Source organism: Lactuca serriola, chromosome 6 (genome assembly GCF_051521515.1).
Source record: "Lactuca serriola cultivar US96UC23 chromosome 6, Lser_US96UC23_V15, whole genome shotgun sequence".
NCBI classification, from domain to species: Eukaryota; Viridiplantae; Streptophyta; class Magnoliopsida; order Asterales; family Asteraceae; genus Lactuca; species Lactuca serriola.
The window spans coordinates 58,117,377-58,135,452 of record NC_136413.1 but is presented as its reverse complement, the minus strand read 5'-3'; the positions used below and the strand labels follow the sequence as shown (position 1 = coordinate 58,135,452).

The following is an 18,076-nucleotide window of genomic DNA, read 5'->3' as shown; positions in this document are numbered from 1 at the left end:
TTCAAATCTGATTGTCCTACACACCACCATGATAATGAAAATATAACCACCTGGTCGGTCTACCAGGCTCAGGCTATGGGAGATAAATATGTAGATAAAGATTGTGCTCATTTATTAAAGAAGAATGAATGTAATTCACTTACAGAAGGTTCGGCTAATTGTTTGTGACAATAATACAACATCCCTCAGTTATCAGGTACAAAGAATCTTCTCTTTCAATCTCCCCTCAAATTTGAGAAGCGTTTTGATAGATATCCTTCTTTGATGTTTCGAACCTAAACTATTGAAGTCTCAACAATTGAAAAAAATCCCGATTGTCTGTTTTGTTTATAATAACATCCTAATTTGTTGTTTTTTTCAACTTAACTGATACACTGTAGAAAAAAAAAACTAAATTTTAGTTAATTTTAATGCCACATCCTTATTGATAGATACAATAACATACTTTTGTTAGTTTTGTTTATAATAACATCTAACTTTCAAATTTTCATATTAAGCATTGCCATTAAACAAAAGAAGAAACGACCCTTTAGACTTTACTTGAGACTTATATATACTTCATTCACAAAGAAAAACATTCTTGCATTTGATTGTCTAATGGAATTCGCAACATTAATTTCAATTTGTTGATTAGACAAAAATGTTGGTTGATAGATTGCAACTATTTAAACAGAAAAAAGTCAAAAACATCGTAATATCATTTGTCACTGTTTTACTAAATTATTGAGAAGGGCAATGGCATTAGAACCTATGAAGTTGCACTTGCACGAAATGAACGATACATCAATGTTGCTTTCGGGTTATCAATGTTTGTTGATTCATTGTTGGTTCCAAACTTTATGAGTGGCAGTTTCAAACATTTGCCATCTGAGTAGTTTACTTCTAGCATCAAGTCCAGGGAACTTCAAAGCTTCCATTGTTGAAATTATAACCTTATTTTCCATGAGAAAATTATAAAAAAAAGCAACGCCAACAAAATTTAAATATAATGCTTTGAAGAGGTCTAAAATAAAATGGAAAACAGTAAATGAGTAGAACATTTAATTAAAGAAACGTCCAAACTCGAAACAACATGCGTCAAATATGTGCAAAATAAAAACTGAAGAAGAGTATAATTCCATTTACCTTATAAGTTCTCCATGTAGGTTGATTCAGATGCTTCAAGAACATCATTTGAAGCTGTTATGCAAAAAGAAAGGTAAGTAACAATTAGAAACCGACGAAGCTATTCTATTTAGGAAAATAACTTAATCAACAGAAAGAAAGGAACAATCTCTGGTAAAGTAGAAGATAATCAATGAAAGGAAAACATTGATTTAACCATTACATTAATCTTCTTTAATTGAACACATCTCTTACCTTTATAATCTCATTCAACACCTTCATTTTTTGAATTGTTGTTGCTTCTTGGAGATGGACATGGTGCATTATAGCCAACATGCCCAGTCAATTTCCTGATCAAAATAGGATTTTTGAACTTTACTTGTTCTTTACATGAAAATTAATGTCCAGATCATTAAAGAGAACCATGACTAAATTTTACAACCTAAAACCATCATTTCATGGATAAAACTAAAATGTGAAGCTTCTTTATGGTTGGGAATTCAAGAACAGAAATAGAACTTCAATTTCCAAAATTTCTAAGACCCTTCTAGCAGAAAGTGTGATATAGGGAAAAAGATTAGCAGAATGTGAACAGATGAAATTGAACCATTCAATTCTCTTAGAATGTGATATAGGGAAAAATATCAAATTGAACCATTCACCTTGCCAGAGGGAGTAGATGAATTCGTAGTATACTGCGATGCTTCGACCATAGGTATGGGAGCAGTATTGATGAAGCGAGGTCACGTGATAGCCTACGCTTTGAGGCAGCTGAAGCCTCACGAGGCTAACTATCCGACGCATGATTTGGAGCTAGGGTATGTGGTGTTCGACCTCAAGATTTGGCGTCATTACCTTTACGGGGTCCTGTGTACCATTTACAAGGACCATAAGAGTTTGAGGTACCTCATGGATCAGCCGAATCTGAACATGAGGCAATGCTGGTGGTTAGACGTGGTGAAGGATTACGATTATGAGATCCTTTACCACCCAGGAAAGGCCAATGTAGTGGCAGATGCCTTGAGCCGCAAGGCGGTGGCGGTCCCGATCCAAGACATCTGTTTGAGGATAACAGTGGTGACTCCACTGCTAGAGCAGATTAGGGAGGCGTAGGTTGAGGGCCTGAAGGAGGAGCATCAGAAGTGCGAGAGGATTGTGGATCGAGTGGCTTCGTTTGATTACGATAGTCAAGGATTATTGATCCTGTATAGGAGGGTCTGGGTACCGTACTGGGGCATAGTACGGCAGGTATTGATGGATGAGGCCCATAAGTCCCGGTTCTCCATCCATCCAGGGGCAACGAAGATGTACAGAGATCTTTGACCCTATTACTGGTGGCCCTGCATGAAGTGGGAAGTAGCTTGGTACGTGGAGAGATGCATAACCTGCGAGAAGGTCAATGCGGAGCACCAGATGCCTCACGGCAAGATGTAGCCGTTAGACAATCCCGTGTGGAAATGGGAAGATATCACTATGGATTTCATTACTAACCTTCCCAAGACCGCACGTAGGGTCGATTCGATATGGGTTATCGTGGATCGGTTTACCAAGAGTGCTCATGTTATACCGATCCAGGAGAGCATAACGGCCAAGATACTGGCCGAGATTTATGTGCAAGAGATAGTGGCACGTCATGGAGTGCCTGTCTCGGTGGTGTTAGACCGAGATTTCCGGTTTACTTTCAGGTTTGGGAAGCAATTTCAAAACGAGATGGGTACTCGTCTCCATTTCAGCATCGATTTCCACCCTCAGAAGGACGGACAGAGCGAGAGGACGATTCAGACTCTCAAGGACATGCTTCGGGCATGTGTGCTAGATTTTGGTGGCAGTTGGGATATGTATCTTCCGTTAGCAGAATTTTCATATAACAACAACTACCACGCCAATATAGACCGACCTCCCTTTGAGATGCTTTATGGGAGGAAATGTAGGACCCCAATCTATTGGGGTGAGGTTAGTCAGAGGGTCATGGGGATTACGAAGGTAGTTCTCAAGACCATGGAGCAGATTCAACAAGTTCGTAGCAGACTCCAGACCGCTCAGAGTCGGCAGAAGAGTTACGCCGACAAGCGGTGTTCGGACTTGGAGTTTCAGGCGGGCGATATGGTCCTCCTGAAGGTGTCACCCTGTAACTGTGTCATCAGGTTTCAGAAGCGGGGAAAGCTAAGCCCCAGGTTCATTGGTCGGTTTAGGGTTTTGGCCCAAGTAGGTCGGGTTGCTTACCAACTAGATCTTCCAGCAGAGCTCAGCCAAATCCACAACACTTTCCATGTTTCGCAGCTACGGAAGTGCTTGGTGGATGATTCAGTGGTGGTACCATTTGAGGATATTCAGGTTGGTGACAGCCTGAATTACATAGAGAGACCAGTGGTGATTCTGGATCGCAAGACCAAGGAGCTGAGGAACAAAAGGGTTGAGCTAGTGAAGGTGCAGTGGCAGTACCACAAGGGTTCAGAGTGGACGTAGGAGCCCGATGAGGAAATGAAGGAGCGCTACCCATAGTTGTTTTCAGATGCAACAGACTTCGAGGAAGAAGTCTAAGACAAGTGGGAGAGAATTACAATGCCCCGTTCCAGGTATACAATTATTGAAATTATTCAAGTATTTAGTTAAGCTACTCGACGAGTTGGCAGCCGTAACTCATCGAGTATATGACTGAAAAGACGCGGGGATTTAAAGAGTCTACTTGGCGAGTCCAAGCATGAACTTGACGAGTAGGAATGCCAGTGAGAAACCCTAATCTTTAGGTTTTGCACCTTATTTAAGCAACATTTTAGGCCCCCATTCCAGCCTCCATTACCTCCACTCCTCACTATCGAAACCCTAGTAGCCATTGAGTGTTCTTAAGTTTTTCTTTCCATTTTGTGTGATTTGAAGCTAGGAGAAGGTTGGAAACCCTCGGTGATTCAAGAAGAGGCATTAGATCCAGAGCTTTTGTTGCATTTCAAACCCTTTGAAGGTATAAAGCTTATACCTTGGCTTCTTTTCATTTAGATCTTCATGAAAGCTTGCTTGTTGTCACTTTTGGGTCATTTCTAAGTTCATTTTCGAGTAGTGAGCATTTGGGGATGTAAGGACTTCAGATCTAGGCACTCATGAGCTCCAGAAGCTCAAAGTTGCCACCTTTATTCAGCCATGTCCCCATTCTATGCATTTAACATCCATTACTAGCTAAGTTTTGGTGTTTAAGCTCCATATCATCATGCATGAACGTAAAGTTGGCAACTTTACGTGTAAAGCTAGCCTAGGGAATCCAGATCTGTGAGTTGGAAGCATTGAAATGGATTAGAATCGACTGAATGGATATGTCACAAGGAGGACTCGACGAGTTGTTCTTGGACTCGATGAGTCGGGCTGTGAACCCTAACACCTTTTTTTTTTTATTTTGAGTAGGACCAGTGAGTTGAGGTGGTGACTCAGTGGGTTGGACAGGACTTGGACACAAAATTTGAAGAACTTGACGAGTCTAAGAAGGCACTCGACGAGTTAGAGTCGATATGTCCCTTTTCTGATTACGCTAGGACTCGGCGATTTTGAGGACGACTCGACGAGTCAGTTCATCCAATCACGATGACAGTTAGCTTGGGGACTCGACATGTCAAGGGTGACTCGACGAGTCGAGTCGCAAATTTTAGGGTTTCTGAGTTCTATAACTCGGCGAGTCAATAGGCTGACTCAGCGAGTAGGTCAACCCAAAAGGTTGACTTTGACCATGGCGTTGACTTTGACCAGGTGTAATATGGTCATTTTACCCTAAGAAGGATCATTAGTTTTTTGATTGAGCGTTGTTATGGAATTTATAGCCAGAGAGTCGCCGGAGCAGCAGATAGGGATCCCCCACCCAGATTTTCAGCAGTCAGTCATACGAGCTGAGTTTTCCTCTAGTAGGAACGGGTCTAAGGCACCAATGCCGACTCGTTTATGTAGTAGCAGTGTGTCAGGGTAAGCTCGATGCCAAGGTTAGCCTGATGCAGTTATATGTTCCCGGACTTCGGCCCAATGTGGAGGTAGTCCCGAGATGTAGTTATGTATGCTTGATGTCTTTGTGATTCATGCATGTTTATGTTATGTGTTCATTTTTATGATATGTTCAGTTCATTCCGGACTTCGGTCCGATGCCGGGCGGGGCTCAAGTTATTCCGAACTTCGGTCTAATGTCGGGCGGGGCCCGATGCAGTGGGCAAGGCCTACCATGTGATATATGTGTTATTGTATGGTATGTGGTAGTTTGGGGGACCTCACTAAGCTTCGTGTTTATGGTTTTTAGTTTTGGTTTCAGGTACTTCCACTAGCAAAGGGAAGGGCTCGGGATGATCGCCTGGCACACACCACAGTCTTCAGCCTAGGAGTTTTACTCTGATATTTTTGTTATGAGATTTTGATTTGAGACAGATACTATGATGTTTTATGATACATGATTTACGATTTTACTTATGACTTTGGATGGTTTATGATTTTAATAATGATTTGAAAACAAAAATTTTGGGGTCATATTTTTGGGATATTTCAGAATGTGTGTTTCCTTTACAAATTTTGGGAATTATGCATCAGACCTGGAGAAGGATCGTAACCCGTTTAAACGGATCGAAATGCGTACCTCGATGTATATCTGAATCCGCGTTCTATGAAAGGAGACGATTAAAGAGGGTTTGAAGCCGGCGATATGAGGAACTACCTCCCTTCCAGATATAGAAAGGGGGTCAAGACGGAAACGGAAGATATTTGATAAGAGAGGCGGTGGGAAGGATTCGTAGGCGGCAACCATACTCCAATGGTGGTGGAGTCGCCGGTGGAGAGGTCGTCATTGATGGAAGGAGTTGAGAGAATCAGGGCTTTTTTTGGGAGAGTACACCGACTGATCGACACCAATCCAATCTCTATTGGTTTAGATTGGCGGTGGAACTGGAAATGAAGCAAGGAGATGAAGAAGAAACAAAGGGAGGAAACCACGTATGTAATCCTATCAAAAACTAGTCGTGGTGGAAGAACACGTATCCACCAAGTGTATACAAAATGAAAAAATATGACCCCCCTTAAAAGAAACGACCCAAAATTGTAACCACACACATAAACAAATGACCCATTTTGCCAAAAGCTTAAGAACTTTACTGTTCCTAACATGGTCCTTCTTTAATATATATATATATATATATATATATATATATATATATATATATATATATATATAGTAATATTAATAAATATAATAGTCAATGTATATCAATTTCATTAATTCAACTTTCTTTCTAATTTCAAAGATCCTAAATTAAAGTCCAATTGTTTTTTTGTTTGATTATTTAAACTAGTATTTGAGTCAGCGCTTTACCGTGAGCTTTTATGTGATTTTGTTGATTATTAGTAAAGTATAGGAGGGAAAATCATATTATATATATATATATATACACACACACACACACACACTACAGGGACGATGGATAAACACGAAAGTATAGAAAACGAATGGGTAAAAGTAAAAATTTACAAAGTTGAAGGTGGAGGAGTGAAAGTGATATTTTAAAAAGTAAGGTATGAAAAATATCATTTTACAAATAAAGGAGTTGAAAGTGATGGAAAAAAGTGACAGTTTACAAAGTTGAAGGTGGAATGGTGAAAGTGATATTTGGTATGTACACTTCCTTCTTTTCTAATTCCACCATTTGATGTGATTTTTTTGTTTTTTGTTTTTTTTTTGTTTCTTCCTTATTTTGTTTTTTTGTTGTTGTTTTTATTTATTTATTAAATATTATATATATATATATATATATATATATATATATATATATATATATATATATATATATATATATATATATATATATAATGCATACATACTTATAAAGCTAACATTTTTTCTTGAATCTCATGCATTTGAAACCTCCATTCTTTTTTTTTCTTTCACCACATTCATTTGAAACTCCCATGACTTTTCAATTTCTTTATAATAATAATTATAATTTGGTAATTAGGTTAAATAAATATCAAATCTAAAGTGTATTCATATATAAACTAAATTTCAATATTAAAATAATATCTTTAATTCTACTTATAAAACTATGTTTTTTTTTAACTTTTAACATATTATACTTAATTTATTAGTTTTAATATATTGTTGGATGTAAACCATTATCATTTTAAAGGTATAATTTTTGAACAATTTGTATAAAATACTTAAAATATTAATTAAAATATAACATTATAGGCTCATCTTAAATATAAATTTTATTTAACTTAAACAACCCAAAGATTATTTTATAAATAGTTAAAAGTGATAAATTGTAGTGTCTTTCTAATAATGATTGTAAGTTGGTTAATAAGGTTAAATAAATATCAAACCTAAAGTGTAATCATAAATAGACTAAATGTCAATTTTAAAATAATATCTTTACTTCTATTTATAAAGTTATGTCTTTAAATTTCAACATATTATAATTAATTTATTAGATTTAAAATGTTATTGTATATAAACCATTATCAGTTTAAAGCTACAATCTTTGAACAGTTTGAACAAAATGCTTAAATTGTTAATTTAAATATAACATTACAGTGTCAACTTAAATATAAATTTTAGTTCCACTAAAAAACCAAATAATATTTTGTAAATAGTTAAAAGTGATAAGTTATAGTGATAAATGCAAAAACTAAATTGTAATATCAGTTTAACTAAAATAATTCCTAAATATATTTATATAATCGTTAAAAATTTCAAATAAGTAGCTTAAAATAACTTATAATAACAATAGTTAAAAATAACTCTATATAAATGATTATATTGTTACCTTTAAAATCAAAAAATAATGTTTGATGTTTTAAATACTTATAATGATATAAATTAAAACATTAAACAAATAAATTTTAAAAAATTAGTTAAAAATAACAACTATAAATTATATTAAACCATATATAATATTTAATTTTATTAATGTGTAACTCACGAGTAGAAGTCATTCAAACGATTGAGATTATGACGTTATAATAGATTTATATATTATCATATATTCAAAATAATCAATATACTATCAAATTAATATACGAATTATTATATCAAATTTAACAACAACGTTAGTGATATATTTTAAAAAATATATATTTGTAAAGACTTCAACTATATAGGTGTTTCTGCGCATTACAATGTCAACTCAAATATAAATTTCAGTTCCATTTAAAAAAACTAAAGAATATTTTATAAATAGTTAAAAGTGATAAATTATAGTGATAAAAGCAAAAACTAAATTGTAATCTCAATTTAACTAAAATATTTCTTAAATATATTTTTATAATCGTTAAAAGTTTCCAAATAAGTAACTTAAATTAACTTACAATAACAACAGTTAAAAACAACTCTATATAAATGATTATATTGTTAGCTTTAAAATAAAAAAAAACAATGTTTGATGTTTTAAATAATTATAATGATAGAAATTAAAACATTAAGCAAATAAATTTTAAAGAATTAATTAACAATAAAAACAACTATAAATAACATCAAATCATATGTTATATTTAATTTTATTCATGTGTAACTCGCGAGTAGAAGTCATTCAAGCGATTGAGATTATGAAGTTATAATAAATGTATATATTATCATATAATTCAAAATAATCAATATATTATATCAATTTAGTATATACAAATTATTATATCAAATTTAACAACGACATTACTGTCATATTTAAAAAATCATATATTTGTAAAGACTTCAACTATATAGTTGTTTCTGTGAAACGCGCGGGCATTCGCCTAGTGTGTATATATATATATATATATATATATATATATATATATATATATATATATATATATATATATATTAAGGATGTCCTTCCTTAGCAATAGTAAACAACCATCTTTTTTTGTCTATTTTAAACCTCCTACTTCCATTGCTCATTTATGTCATTCTAGGTCCCTGTATTTTCTGTATTTGTCACTTTTTTGTTTTTATTTTACTTCCATTGTTGGTTTTGGGTTAACAATTTTTTTAATATTTTTTTCTTTTAATCACTTTCCTGCTTCGTGTCAAATGTTTTACTTTCCACATCTTCTCTTCTTTTTCTTTTCTCTCTCTTTTGTTCACCCTCCGCTTCTGTTTCTCTGCGTCGTTTCTTCTTTCTGTACCTGGTAAATTTCTTCCGTTCTTCTTCCTTTGTTTTCTTCTATTGTCGTATTTTTTTGGTTTGTTCCTTCTGTATTTCTCTCTTCATCGTCATCTCTTCAGGTTCTCTCATCAACTGAGTTAACCACTTAAACCGATTCTCCATCTTTTTCCGTTGTGGTTCCATTTTCAGAGGAGTCAGGTGTTTTTGGGAGGTTTTGGACTGATGTTTATTGGTTCGTCAATGATCTACCATTATTTAGTATTTTTTTTGGGTTATTGGTTTCTAGACAACGTCAATTCTTCTTTACCCACATAAGACATATGTTCTCAGACTTCGGTCCAATGTCGAGGTAGTCCCGAGAAGTAGTTATGTATGCTTGATGTATTTGTGATTCATGCATGTTTATGTTATGTGTTCATGTTTATGATATGTTCAGTTCATTCCAGACTTCGGTCCGATGCTGGGCGAGGCCCAAGTTATTTCAGACTTCGGTCCGATGTCGGGCGGGGACTGATGCAGTGGGCAAGGCCCACTATGTGATATATGTGTTATTGTATGGTATGTGGTAGTTTGGGGGATCTCACTAAGCTTCGTGTTTACGGTTTTCAGTTTTGGTTTCAGGTACTTCCACTAGCAAAGGGAAGGGCTCGGGATGTTCGCATGGCACACACCATAGTCTTCAGCCTGGGAGTTTTACTCTGATATTTTTGTTATGAGATTTTGATTTAAGACAGATACTATGATGTTTTATGATACATGATTTACGATTTTACTTATGAATTTGGATGGTTTATGATTTTAATAATGATTTGAAAACAAAAATTTTGGGGTCATATTTTTGGGATGTTTCAGAATGTGTGTTTCCCTTACAAATTTTGGGAATTTTGCATCAGTCTTGGAGAAGGATCGTAACCCGTTTAACCGGATCGAAATGCGTCTCGATGTATATCTGGATCGGCGTTCTGTGAAAGGAGACGATTAAAGAGGGTTTGAAGCCGGCGATATGAGGAACTACCTCCCTTCCAGATATAGAAAGGGGGTCAAGACAGAAACGGAAGATATTTGATAAGAGAGGCGGTGGGAAGGATTCGTAGGCGACAACCATACTCCAATGGTGGTGGAGTCGCCGGTGGAGCAATCGTCATTGATGGAAAGATTTGAGAGAATCAGGGCTTTTTTTGGGAGAGTACACCGACTGATCAACACCAATCCAATGTCTATTGGTTTAGATTGGCGGTGGAACTGGAAATGAAGCAAGGAGATGAAGAAGAAACAAAGGGAGAAAACCACGTATGTAATCCTATCAAAAACTAGTCGTGGTGGAAGAACACGTATCCACCAAGTGTATACAAAATGACAAAATATGACCCCCCCCCCCCCCCCCCCAAAGAAACGAACCAGAATTGTAACCACACACATAAACGAATGACCCATTTTGCCAAAAGCTTAAGAACTTTACTGTTCCTAACATGGTCCTTCTTTTATATATATATATATATATATATATATATATATATATATATATATATATATATATATATATATATAACAGTCAATGTATATTAATTTCATTAATTCAACTTTCTTTCTAATTTCAAAGTTCCTAAATTAAAGTCCAATTGTTTTTTTGTTTGATTATTTAAACTAGTATTTGAGCCAGCGCTTTACCGCGAGCTTTTATGTGATTTTGTTGATTATTAGTAAAGTATAGGAGGGAAAATCATATATATATATATATATATATATATATATATATATATATATACACACACACACACTACAGGGACAGTGGATAAACACGAAAGTATAGAAACGAATGAGTAAAAGTATAAATTTACAAAGTTGAAGCTGGAGAAGTGAAAGTGATATTTTAAAAAGTAAAGGTATGAAAAATATCATTTTTCAAATAGAGGAGTTGAAAGTGATAGAAAAAAGTGACAGATTACAAAGTTGAAGGTGGAATGGTGAAAGTGATATTTGATGAGTACACTTCCTTCTTTTCTAATTCCACCATTTGATTTTTTTTGTTTTTTTGTTTTTTATTTCTTCCTTATTTTGTTTTTTTTTTTGTTGTTTTTATTTATTTTTTTAAATTTTATTAATATATATATATATATATATATATATATATATATATATATATATATATATATATATATTAAGGAAGTCCTTCCTTAGCAACAGTAAACAACCATCTTTTTTGTCTATTTTGGCCCTCGTACTTCCATTGCTCATTTCTATCATTCTAGGTCCCTGTGTTTTCTATATTTGTCACTTTTTTATTTTTATTTTACTTCCATTGTTGGTTTTGGGTTAACATTTTTTTTAATATTTTTTTCTTTTAATCACTTTCCTGCTTCGTGTCAAATGTTTTACTTTCCATGCATAGTCTTCTTGTTGTTTGACTTTCCACATCTTCTCTTCTTTTTCTTTTCTCTCTTTTTTGTTCACCCTCCGCTTCTGTTTCTCTGCGTCGTTTCTTCTTTCTATCCCTGGTGAATTTCTTCCTTTGTTTCTTCTATTGTCGTATTTTTGTTTGGTTTGTTCCTTCTGTATTTTTCTCTTCATCGTCATCTCTTCAGGTTCTCTCATCAACCGAGTCAACCACTTAAACCGATTCTCCATCTTTTTCCGTTGTGGTTCCATTTTCAGAGGATTCAGGTGTTGTTGGGAGGTTTTGGACTGATGGTTATTGGTTCTTCAATGATCTACCATCATTTAGTGTTTTTTTTGGGTTATTAGTTTCTAGACAACGTCGATTCTTCTTCACCCACAGAAGACATAGACGGCGTCAAAGTTGAGTTCGACAAGGTCCCCGGGTAAAGCATCTTTTCAAGCCTTTATAAATTTTGATTATTTTTCTTTTCTAAATTCCCACAATCGCCTGCATCAGTTTCGATTTAGGGTTTATCATATTAGTTTTAGGTTTGAGATTTGTTGTGTTGTTGTGTTTTGTAGATGAAGATGGTCATTTTTGTCTTATGGTAAACTTTGAAGACTTCTTAATCGCTTGATGATGACAACCGATTATTGCACTTTATTATGACTAGTTGTGTGAATATTCAGTTTGCTTCCTTTCAATTGGTTTATTTGGTTTCCTTTACATCATGATCACAAAAGCACAGTGGAAATTCATACAGAAATTCACATATTTGTTTTTAATGCGTTGCAAAATAATGAGAACTAATCTATATGAAATTGAATTTGATCAAATCGTGAGAGTTAACATAAGCAACAATCTACATGAAATTGGAATTACTATTAACAGATCAGGGACCGATGGACAAACTTTCTAACTTTTTGTGGATTTGACAATGTTAAAAAGACATGAATGCCCTCAATGCTCAAGCTAATTGTTGTGTATACTATGTATTTTCAAGGAACCTGGTGGAATGGCGAAAACAAAGGGGAAAATCTATTTGTTAGAAGTTCACAAATCCAGATCTCCCGGTAAGAACCCATTTTCAAATGCCAATATCCATTTAGCTCACGAACACTTTCCAACTTTATGTAAGTACTATTTGTTATTATTGTGTTTTCTTACATGAATTCGATGTAGATTAATGAAACTAGAGAAACCATCATTGATCGATCTTTCAGGTTCTTTCTCATTCTATTAATAATTTGGATAGCAGGTGTAGTGTATTGTTGCAATTTAAAAGGTTTTTTTTGGGTTATGATTGTTGTATAAATTAAAATTTTATGTTTTATATTGGTGTGTGCTTGGATGTTCAAATAAATGGAGATCAACATTTAAGTTTTTCATTTCTCCCTGTGGATTCTAATCAGATATGCACATAACTGGTCCGTGTAATTTCTAGGTTACTTGAAAGTTATTTCTAGATGAAAATTTGGATCGAGGGTTACTATGGGCTTGGACTTGATGCATATATCTTCAGGTGATAGATATTTTAATAATAAACGGCTGAATTGCTTTTATTTTGTTCGTTTTATAATAGATATTTGAAGATAAACTATAAATATTTGCAAAATTATTAAGATATCCGTTTCTAATTTAATGCTTCTAAAGCTCTTCAAATCTAAGTTTATATAGATGATAAATTATATATGTTAAGATGTTTATGTTTAGGCGACAAATAGTTTTAAAGTATTATTACAGTTATTGAAAAATGTGCTCTTTGGTCATGTTACATATATAATCGGAATCAGCCAAAACACTAAAAAACAACTTATAAGTTTATTATGCTTTGAATGTTCATCTAATTATATAAGTTATATTCATTTACTTAGTATATTGTATATTTTTTCTTTTTGAATTTATCCTTTATGTCTATTAGTATGTATTTCCTGGTATATAATTTTGATTAATGCTACAATATTGCATGCAGGTTTAGTGGTTTCACTTCATCAGTTCTGAGAATTTTTGTTACCGGACCAGACAAAGGCATTGTCAATGAAGGTAGCCCGAACCAGGATCTAAAGGTTTTTTTTAGGTTATCAAGAAAGTACTCCACAAATTAGATTTCCCAAAATGCCCTTCCTATATCTTTTTTAATGAAACATTCCTGCACACTTAATATCAAAGAATGAATACTTAATGCCTATAATTTACATTTCACGTCGCTGACACAAAGCAATATCATATATAAGCATTGTTATTAATGGGAAGACCTTATTATCCGGTTACACAGTTTTAGAGGTTATTTCTGATATTCTATCCACATTAGTAGCCTAGAAGTTGGACTATAGTAGTTTGTTGTTTAAATCGCTTCCATTGGTCTGGATCATCGCTAAGCTATTCTGATGACAATTTTCCAGTCTGTTAAATTTTTGCAGAATAAGTTATCTCAAGTTACTCTCAAATTTGTTAAATATGTTGCGTTAAATATGCTGACATATTGGTAAAAAAACTGTCAAATGGTTAAAAATGCTGTCGAAAAGGTTGAAAATGCTATGAAATTACTTAAATATGCCATCAAATTAATGGTTACAAAATGTTGTCAAATTGCTTAAACGTGCTGTCAACATGCATGCTAAATATGCAGTCAAACACTACTTCCTTGAAAATGCTGTGAAATTGCTTGAACACAAAGTATAATTAATATTAAAATCAAGGGCTCAATTAATGTTACCTCCGGAAAATGGTGAATTTTTCTTATGTCCTTTTTTTTTTTATGATATATCAATATTACATATGTTTTGATTTATTATCTTTTTTTTGAAGCACATCTATGGGATAGAGGAACACGGAATAACATACAGAACAAGAAAAGAAAACAAAGTGAACATCTCTCTTTTTTCTATTCATTTCTTTAAATTAATATTTAATTCTTTAATTAAATTATTAATATAATCAAGTTAGAGAGGTCTAGAATCTTAACCATCTTACCTATTTGTTTCAATTACGTTGGAGTGCAAAATAAGGTTGTTTCTTTTCTTTGATGGAATGGAATAAAAATTTTATGAAGGAATGTGATAGAATGGAATGAAATGAAAAACTATGATGTATACATTTTTATTTATAAACTTTTTAAAGACATGAATATGATAATTTTTCGAGCTATTTTCTAGCCATTTTCTACAAAAAAAAAAAAAAAAAAAAAAAAAAAAAAGAACTAGAAAATAGAATTCCACTATGATAATTATTGGGTTTTAGTGTATAATATTATTATCTTCTTTAAAATTTGAATGTTTTTGAAATGTAAGTTTGGTGACTTTGTTATTTACATTCTCTGCTTAGAGGATTATGTATATTTAAATTGTCCAGGAAAGTTGACCAAATAGACCTCAAATGGTGCCGATGCTTGTGGAGATCATTGGAAAGGTGTGATCTGTTCAAGGTCATTAGTGACAAAAATGTATGCTAAATCTCAATGCCCAAATCTATACATTTTTATACATTTTGTTTTATAGTTCTTTTAACTTTTTTTTGAGTCTTTGGTACTTCAAACTGAAGATTATTATAAAAAAATTGTCTTATGTTTCTTATGGTTAATTGTAGGGAATGCTTGAATGTTGATAGATTTTTGTTGTTAAAGAAATAATCATAAGTAGGTTTCTATAATAAGCTATCATATTCAGGTAGATTTTCAAACATATAATATCTAATAAGGATAGTTTTTTATAAAGTATAATGCTATGATTAGGTAGATTTTCTATGCGGGGGACACTTTTCTAGTTAATATTATAATAATAATAATAATAATTATTATTATTATTATTATAAATTTCGATAACCGTATAAAATTTGGACAACATTTTAAAATTCGGATGAAATTTTAAAATTCGAACGACATTATAAATTTGGACGACATAATAAAATTCAAACGACTATATAAAACAGAACAAAAACAAAGTTTGTCTTTATTTATCACGGATATATTAATTGGTTCGGTATTACATTTGTGTGGTGCGTTATGTGGATTGAAAATAAACTTTACTTTTGTTTCATTTTATATAGCCGTTCAAATTTTATAATATCATCCGAATTTATAATGTTGTTGAATTTTAAAATGTTGTCCAAATTTTATATGGTTATTGAAATTTATAATAATAATAATAATAATAATAAATTAAAAGAAAATTAAAAGACAAAAGAGAAAAAAAAAAACAACACAAAAATAACAATTTTTTTTACAAAAGTATCAAATAAAAATAGATTTGTTTGAGTCAAACTAGGAGGATCTTAATTGGATAATGACAAAACTTCAAAAATTGTCATGTGGTTTTCGAAAATATCAAGTTTAGTCCTTAAGTTTAAAAAAAACTAATAGATGGTCCATGTGGTTTCAAAACTTTTAACAAATGGTCTTTTTCGCTAATGCCGTTAGCTTTTAGCCGTTAAGTTAAGGACATTTATGTCTTTTCACTACCACAGGGACCATTTATGAAGTTTTGTCTTATTTTAAAAATAATTATTTAATATAAAAGGTTCTCTCTCATTCACAAAAATCCCGATGTAAACTTCACACCTCTCGTAAGCAGAACATTCATCTCATGGTGGCCCATCCCTACCAGACACGCTTTGTTGCCGGCACGTGTGGCGGTGATAGCCGTTGTCATTATCTTGTTGAAACCTGTACAATCAAAGCTCACATCCACTCCACTTCCCATGGCTTTCTGTATGGATTCCACTTCTCCTTCCATATCCTAAGTTTATTAAATCTGATGGATTCCCACAGTTTGAAACATAAATCCACCGGATGCACCACCTGTTGATTGTACCCATAATCAAAATTAGGGTTTCAACATCTTATTGGGGATGATGATGATGTAAAAGTATAAACTTTACCTGATTGGCAAGAGATCCGTTGACGGGAGGAGTGGCGAAAAATTTCATATCCAGGCAAAGATTGTATCGGCCTTTTATGCATTGTGTACATCTCGAGCAGCTAGTTCCAGGCTCAAGAGCTACACGATCAACAGGGACAAGATCCTTCACATTGCTCAGAATTTCTTTAATCACGCCAGCACATTCATATCCGATATCCATCGGTTCTTTCACCACAAAATATGCACATCTTAATGTCTGTGTATGTTTTCACAGTAAAATTTGTATCGGGGATCAATTACATCGATTGTTACTCTATATATTCTATCAAGTAAATAGAAATAACAATCAAGAAGCACCCATAATTCAAAAGAGGATTTTGATTATTCAATTTGGCAAAATCACATATCCATAATCAGATGAAACCCTAAAAGGGGTGAGGGGGATGATGACGGACCTTGAGATAGTGAACATCACTATTGCATATACCAACAACTTTCATTCTTACTCTAACATCATAAGGCCCTGAATTGATTCAATCAAGTTGATCAACTTTTGAAATTAATCTTGATTTACTTGTACAAACTAGAAATTAAGAAGTGGAAGATGAAGATAGAAAGGATACCAAGAGGTAGAAGCTTAAAGGGTTGGATCTTGAGGGTGTTGGTGGAAACAAGCCAAGCAGCCATGTTTTCTTCTTCAACATTTAAGCGATCACTCTTTCCTCCCTTACCCATCTCTCAATATCTCTACAACTTTACGATAATCGATGAGGACTGATATCGCTACTTCTTCTACCACTGTGGTGATATATACTTGTCTATTTTTCTGCAATTTTACTAATTTTTTATACGAAAATTATTAATTTGTGATACGAAGATTATGAATTTGGGTATCCAGTTTGGAGAGAGAGAGAGAGAGAGAGAGAGAGAGAGAGAGAGACTTTAATATTAAATAATTATTATTATTGTTTCTAAGGCAAAACTTCATAAATGGTCCATATGACAGTGAAAAAACAGAAATGCCCTTCATTTAACGACCAAGAGTTAACGAAGTTAGCGAAAAGGATCATTTGTTAAAAGTTTTGAAACCTCAGGGACCATCTGTGAGGTTTTTTGAACTTAAGGACTAAACTTGATATTTTCGAAAACCACAGGGACCATTTTTGAAGTTTTGTCTTGGATGATTATATGTTGGAGTCTTCGTTCTTTATACAAAGCTTCTTTTGGAGAAACAATTTTGACTTCTACATATATTTATATAATAGTCACGCACCCCTATGGCTCAGGACATCTATGTGTATCATCATCGAGCCTCCAACTCTAAGGGGTCTTATAAATAACTATATATGTTGGAGTCTTCATTCTCTATACAATAATTTTTTTGGAGAGACAATAGGCGTGTTCGGTACGGAGCGTTTGAGAGCTTTTAGCTTCTAGCGTTTGACAAAACGCTCCGTTTAAAACAAAAAGTTTCGTTTGGCAGTACAAGCTTCTAGCGTTTAGTTTAATCAAAACGCTCCAAATCCAAATGATACTTCATGTAGCATTTAACAAAACGCTACAAGCTAGAAGCTACCATCTACCAGCTAGTTTTGCCGAACATGCTCATAGTTACATATATTTCCTATAAGATGTCATTTTGTTAT

General features: G+C 33.4%; 1 protein-coding gene and 1 long non-coding RNA gene across 3 annotated transcripts; one reads left to right on the top strand and one right to left on the bottom strand.

The window, feature by feature from the left end:
• Positions 1–11,644: 11,644 nt before the first annotated feature.
• Positions 11,645–15,320, top strand: LOC145059339 (uncharacterized). 2 transcript variants are annotated; one of them, XR_013686738.1, is made up of 3 exons: positions 11,651–13,096; positions 13,547–14,439; positions 14,926–15,320. It is a non-coding gene; the product is annotated as an uncharacterized LOC145059339 (long non-coding RNA). The 2 variants fall into 2 exon arrangements; XR_013686737.1 differs by lacking the exon at positions 14,926–15,320 and having other exon boundaries at positions 11,645–13,096; positions 13,547–14,774.
• A 780-nt stretch (positions 15,321–16,100) lies between these two features.
• Positions 16,101–17,165, bottom strand: LOC145059797 (sorbitol dehydrogenase-like). Its single transcript, XM_079007581.1, has 4 exons — positions 17,054–17,165; positions 16,886–16,953; positions 16,450–16,686; positions 16,101–16,307 (listed from the first exon to the last, which is right to left on the bottom strand). The coding sequence occupies exons 1-4, from the start codon at positions 17,163–17,165 to the stop codon at positions 16,101–16,103; spliced, it is 624 nt and encodes a 207-aa protein (XP_078863707.1).
• Between the last annotated feature and the right edge of the window lie 911 nt (positions 17,166–18,076).

What these genes read in the sequence shown, in the direction of transcription:
- LOC145059797 (XM_079007581.1), bottom strand. Translation starts at nt 17,165, where the DNA reads ATGGGTAAGGGAGGAAAGAGTGATCGCTTAAATGTTGAAGAAGAAAAC. An exon ending in GTGATGTTCACTATCTCAAG is followed by an intron (nt 16,687 to 16,885) that starts GTCCGTCATCAT and finishes AAACATACACAG; the next exon opens with ACATTAAGATGTGCATATTT. An exon ending in ACGGATCTCTTGCCAATCAG is followed by an intron (nt 16,308 to 16,449) that starts GTAAAGTTTATA and finishes TAATAAACTTAG; the next exon opens with GATATGGAAGGAGAAGTGGA.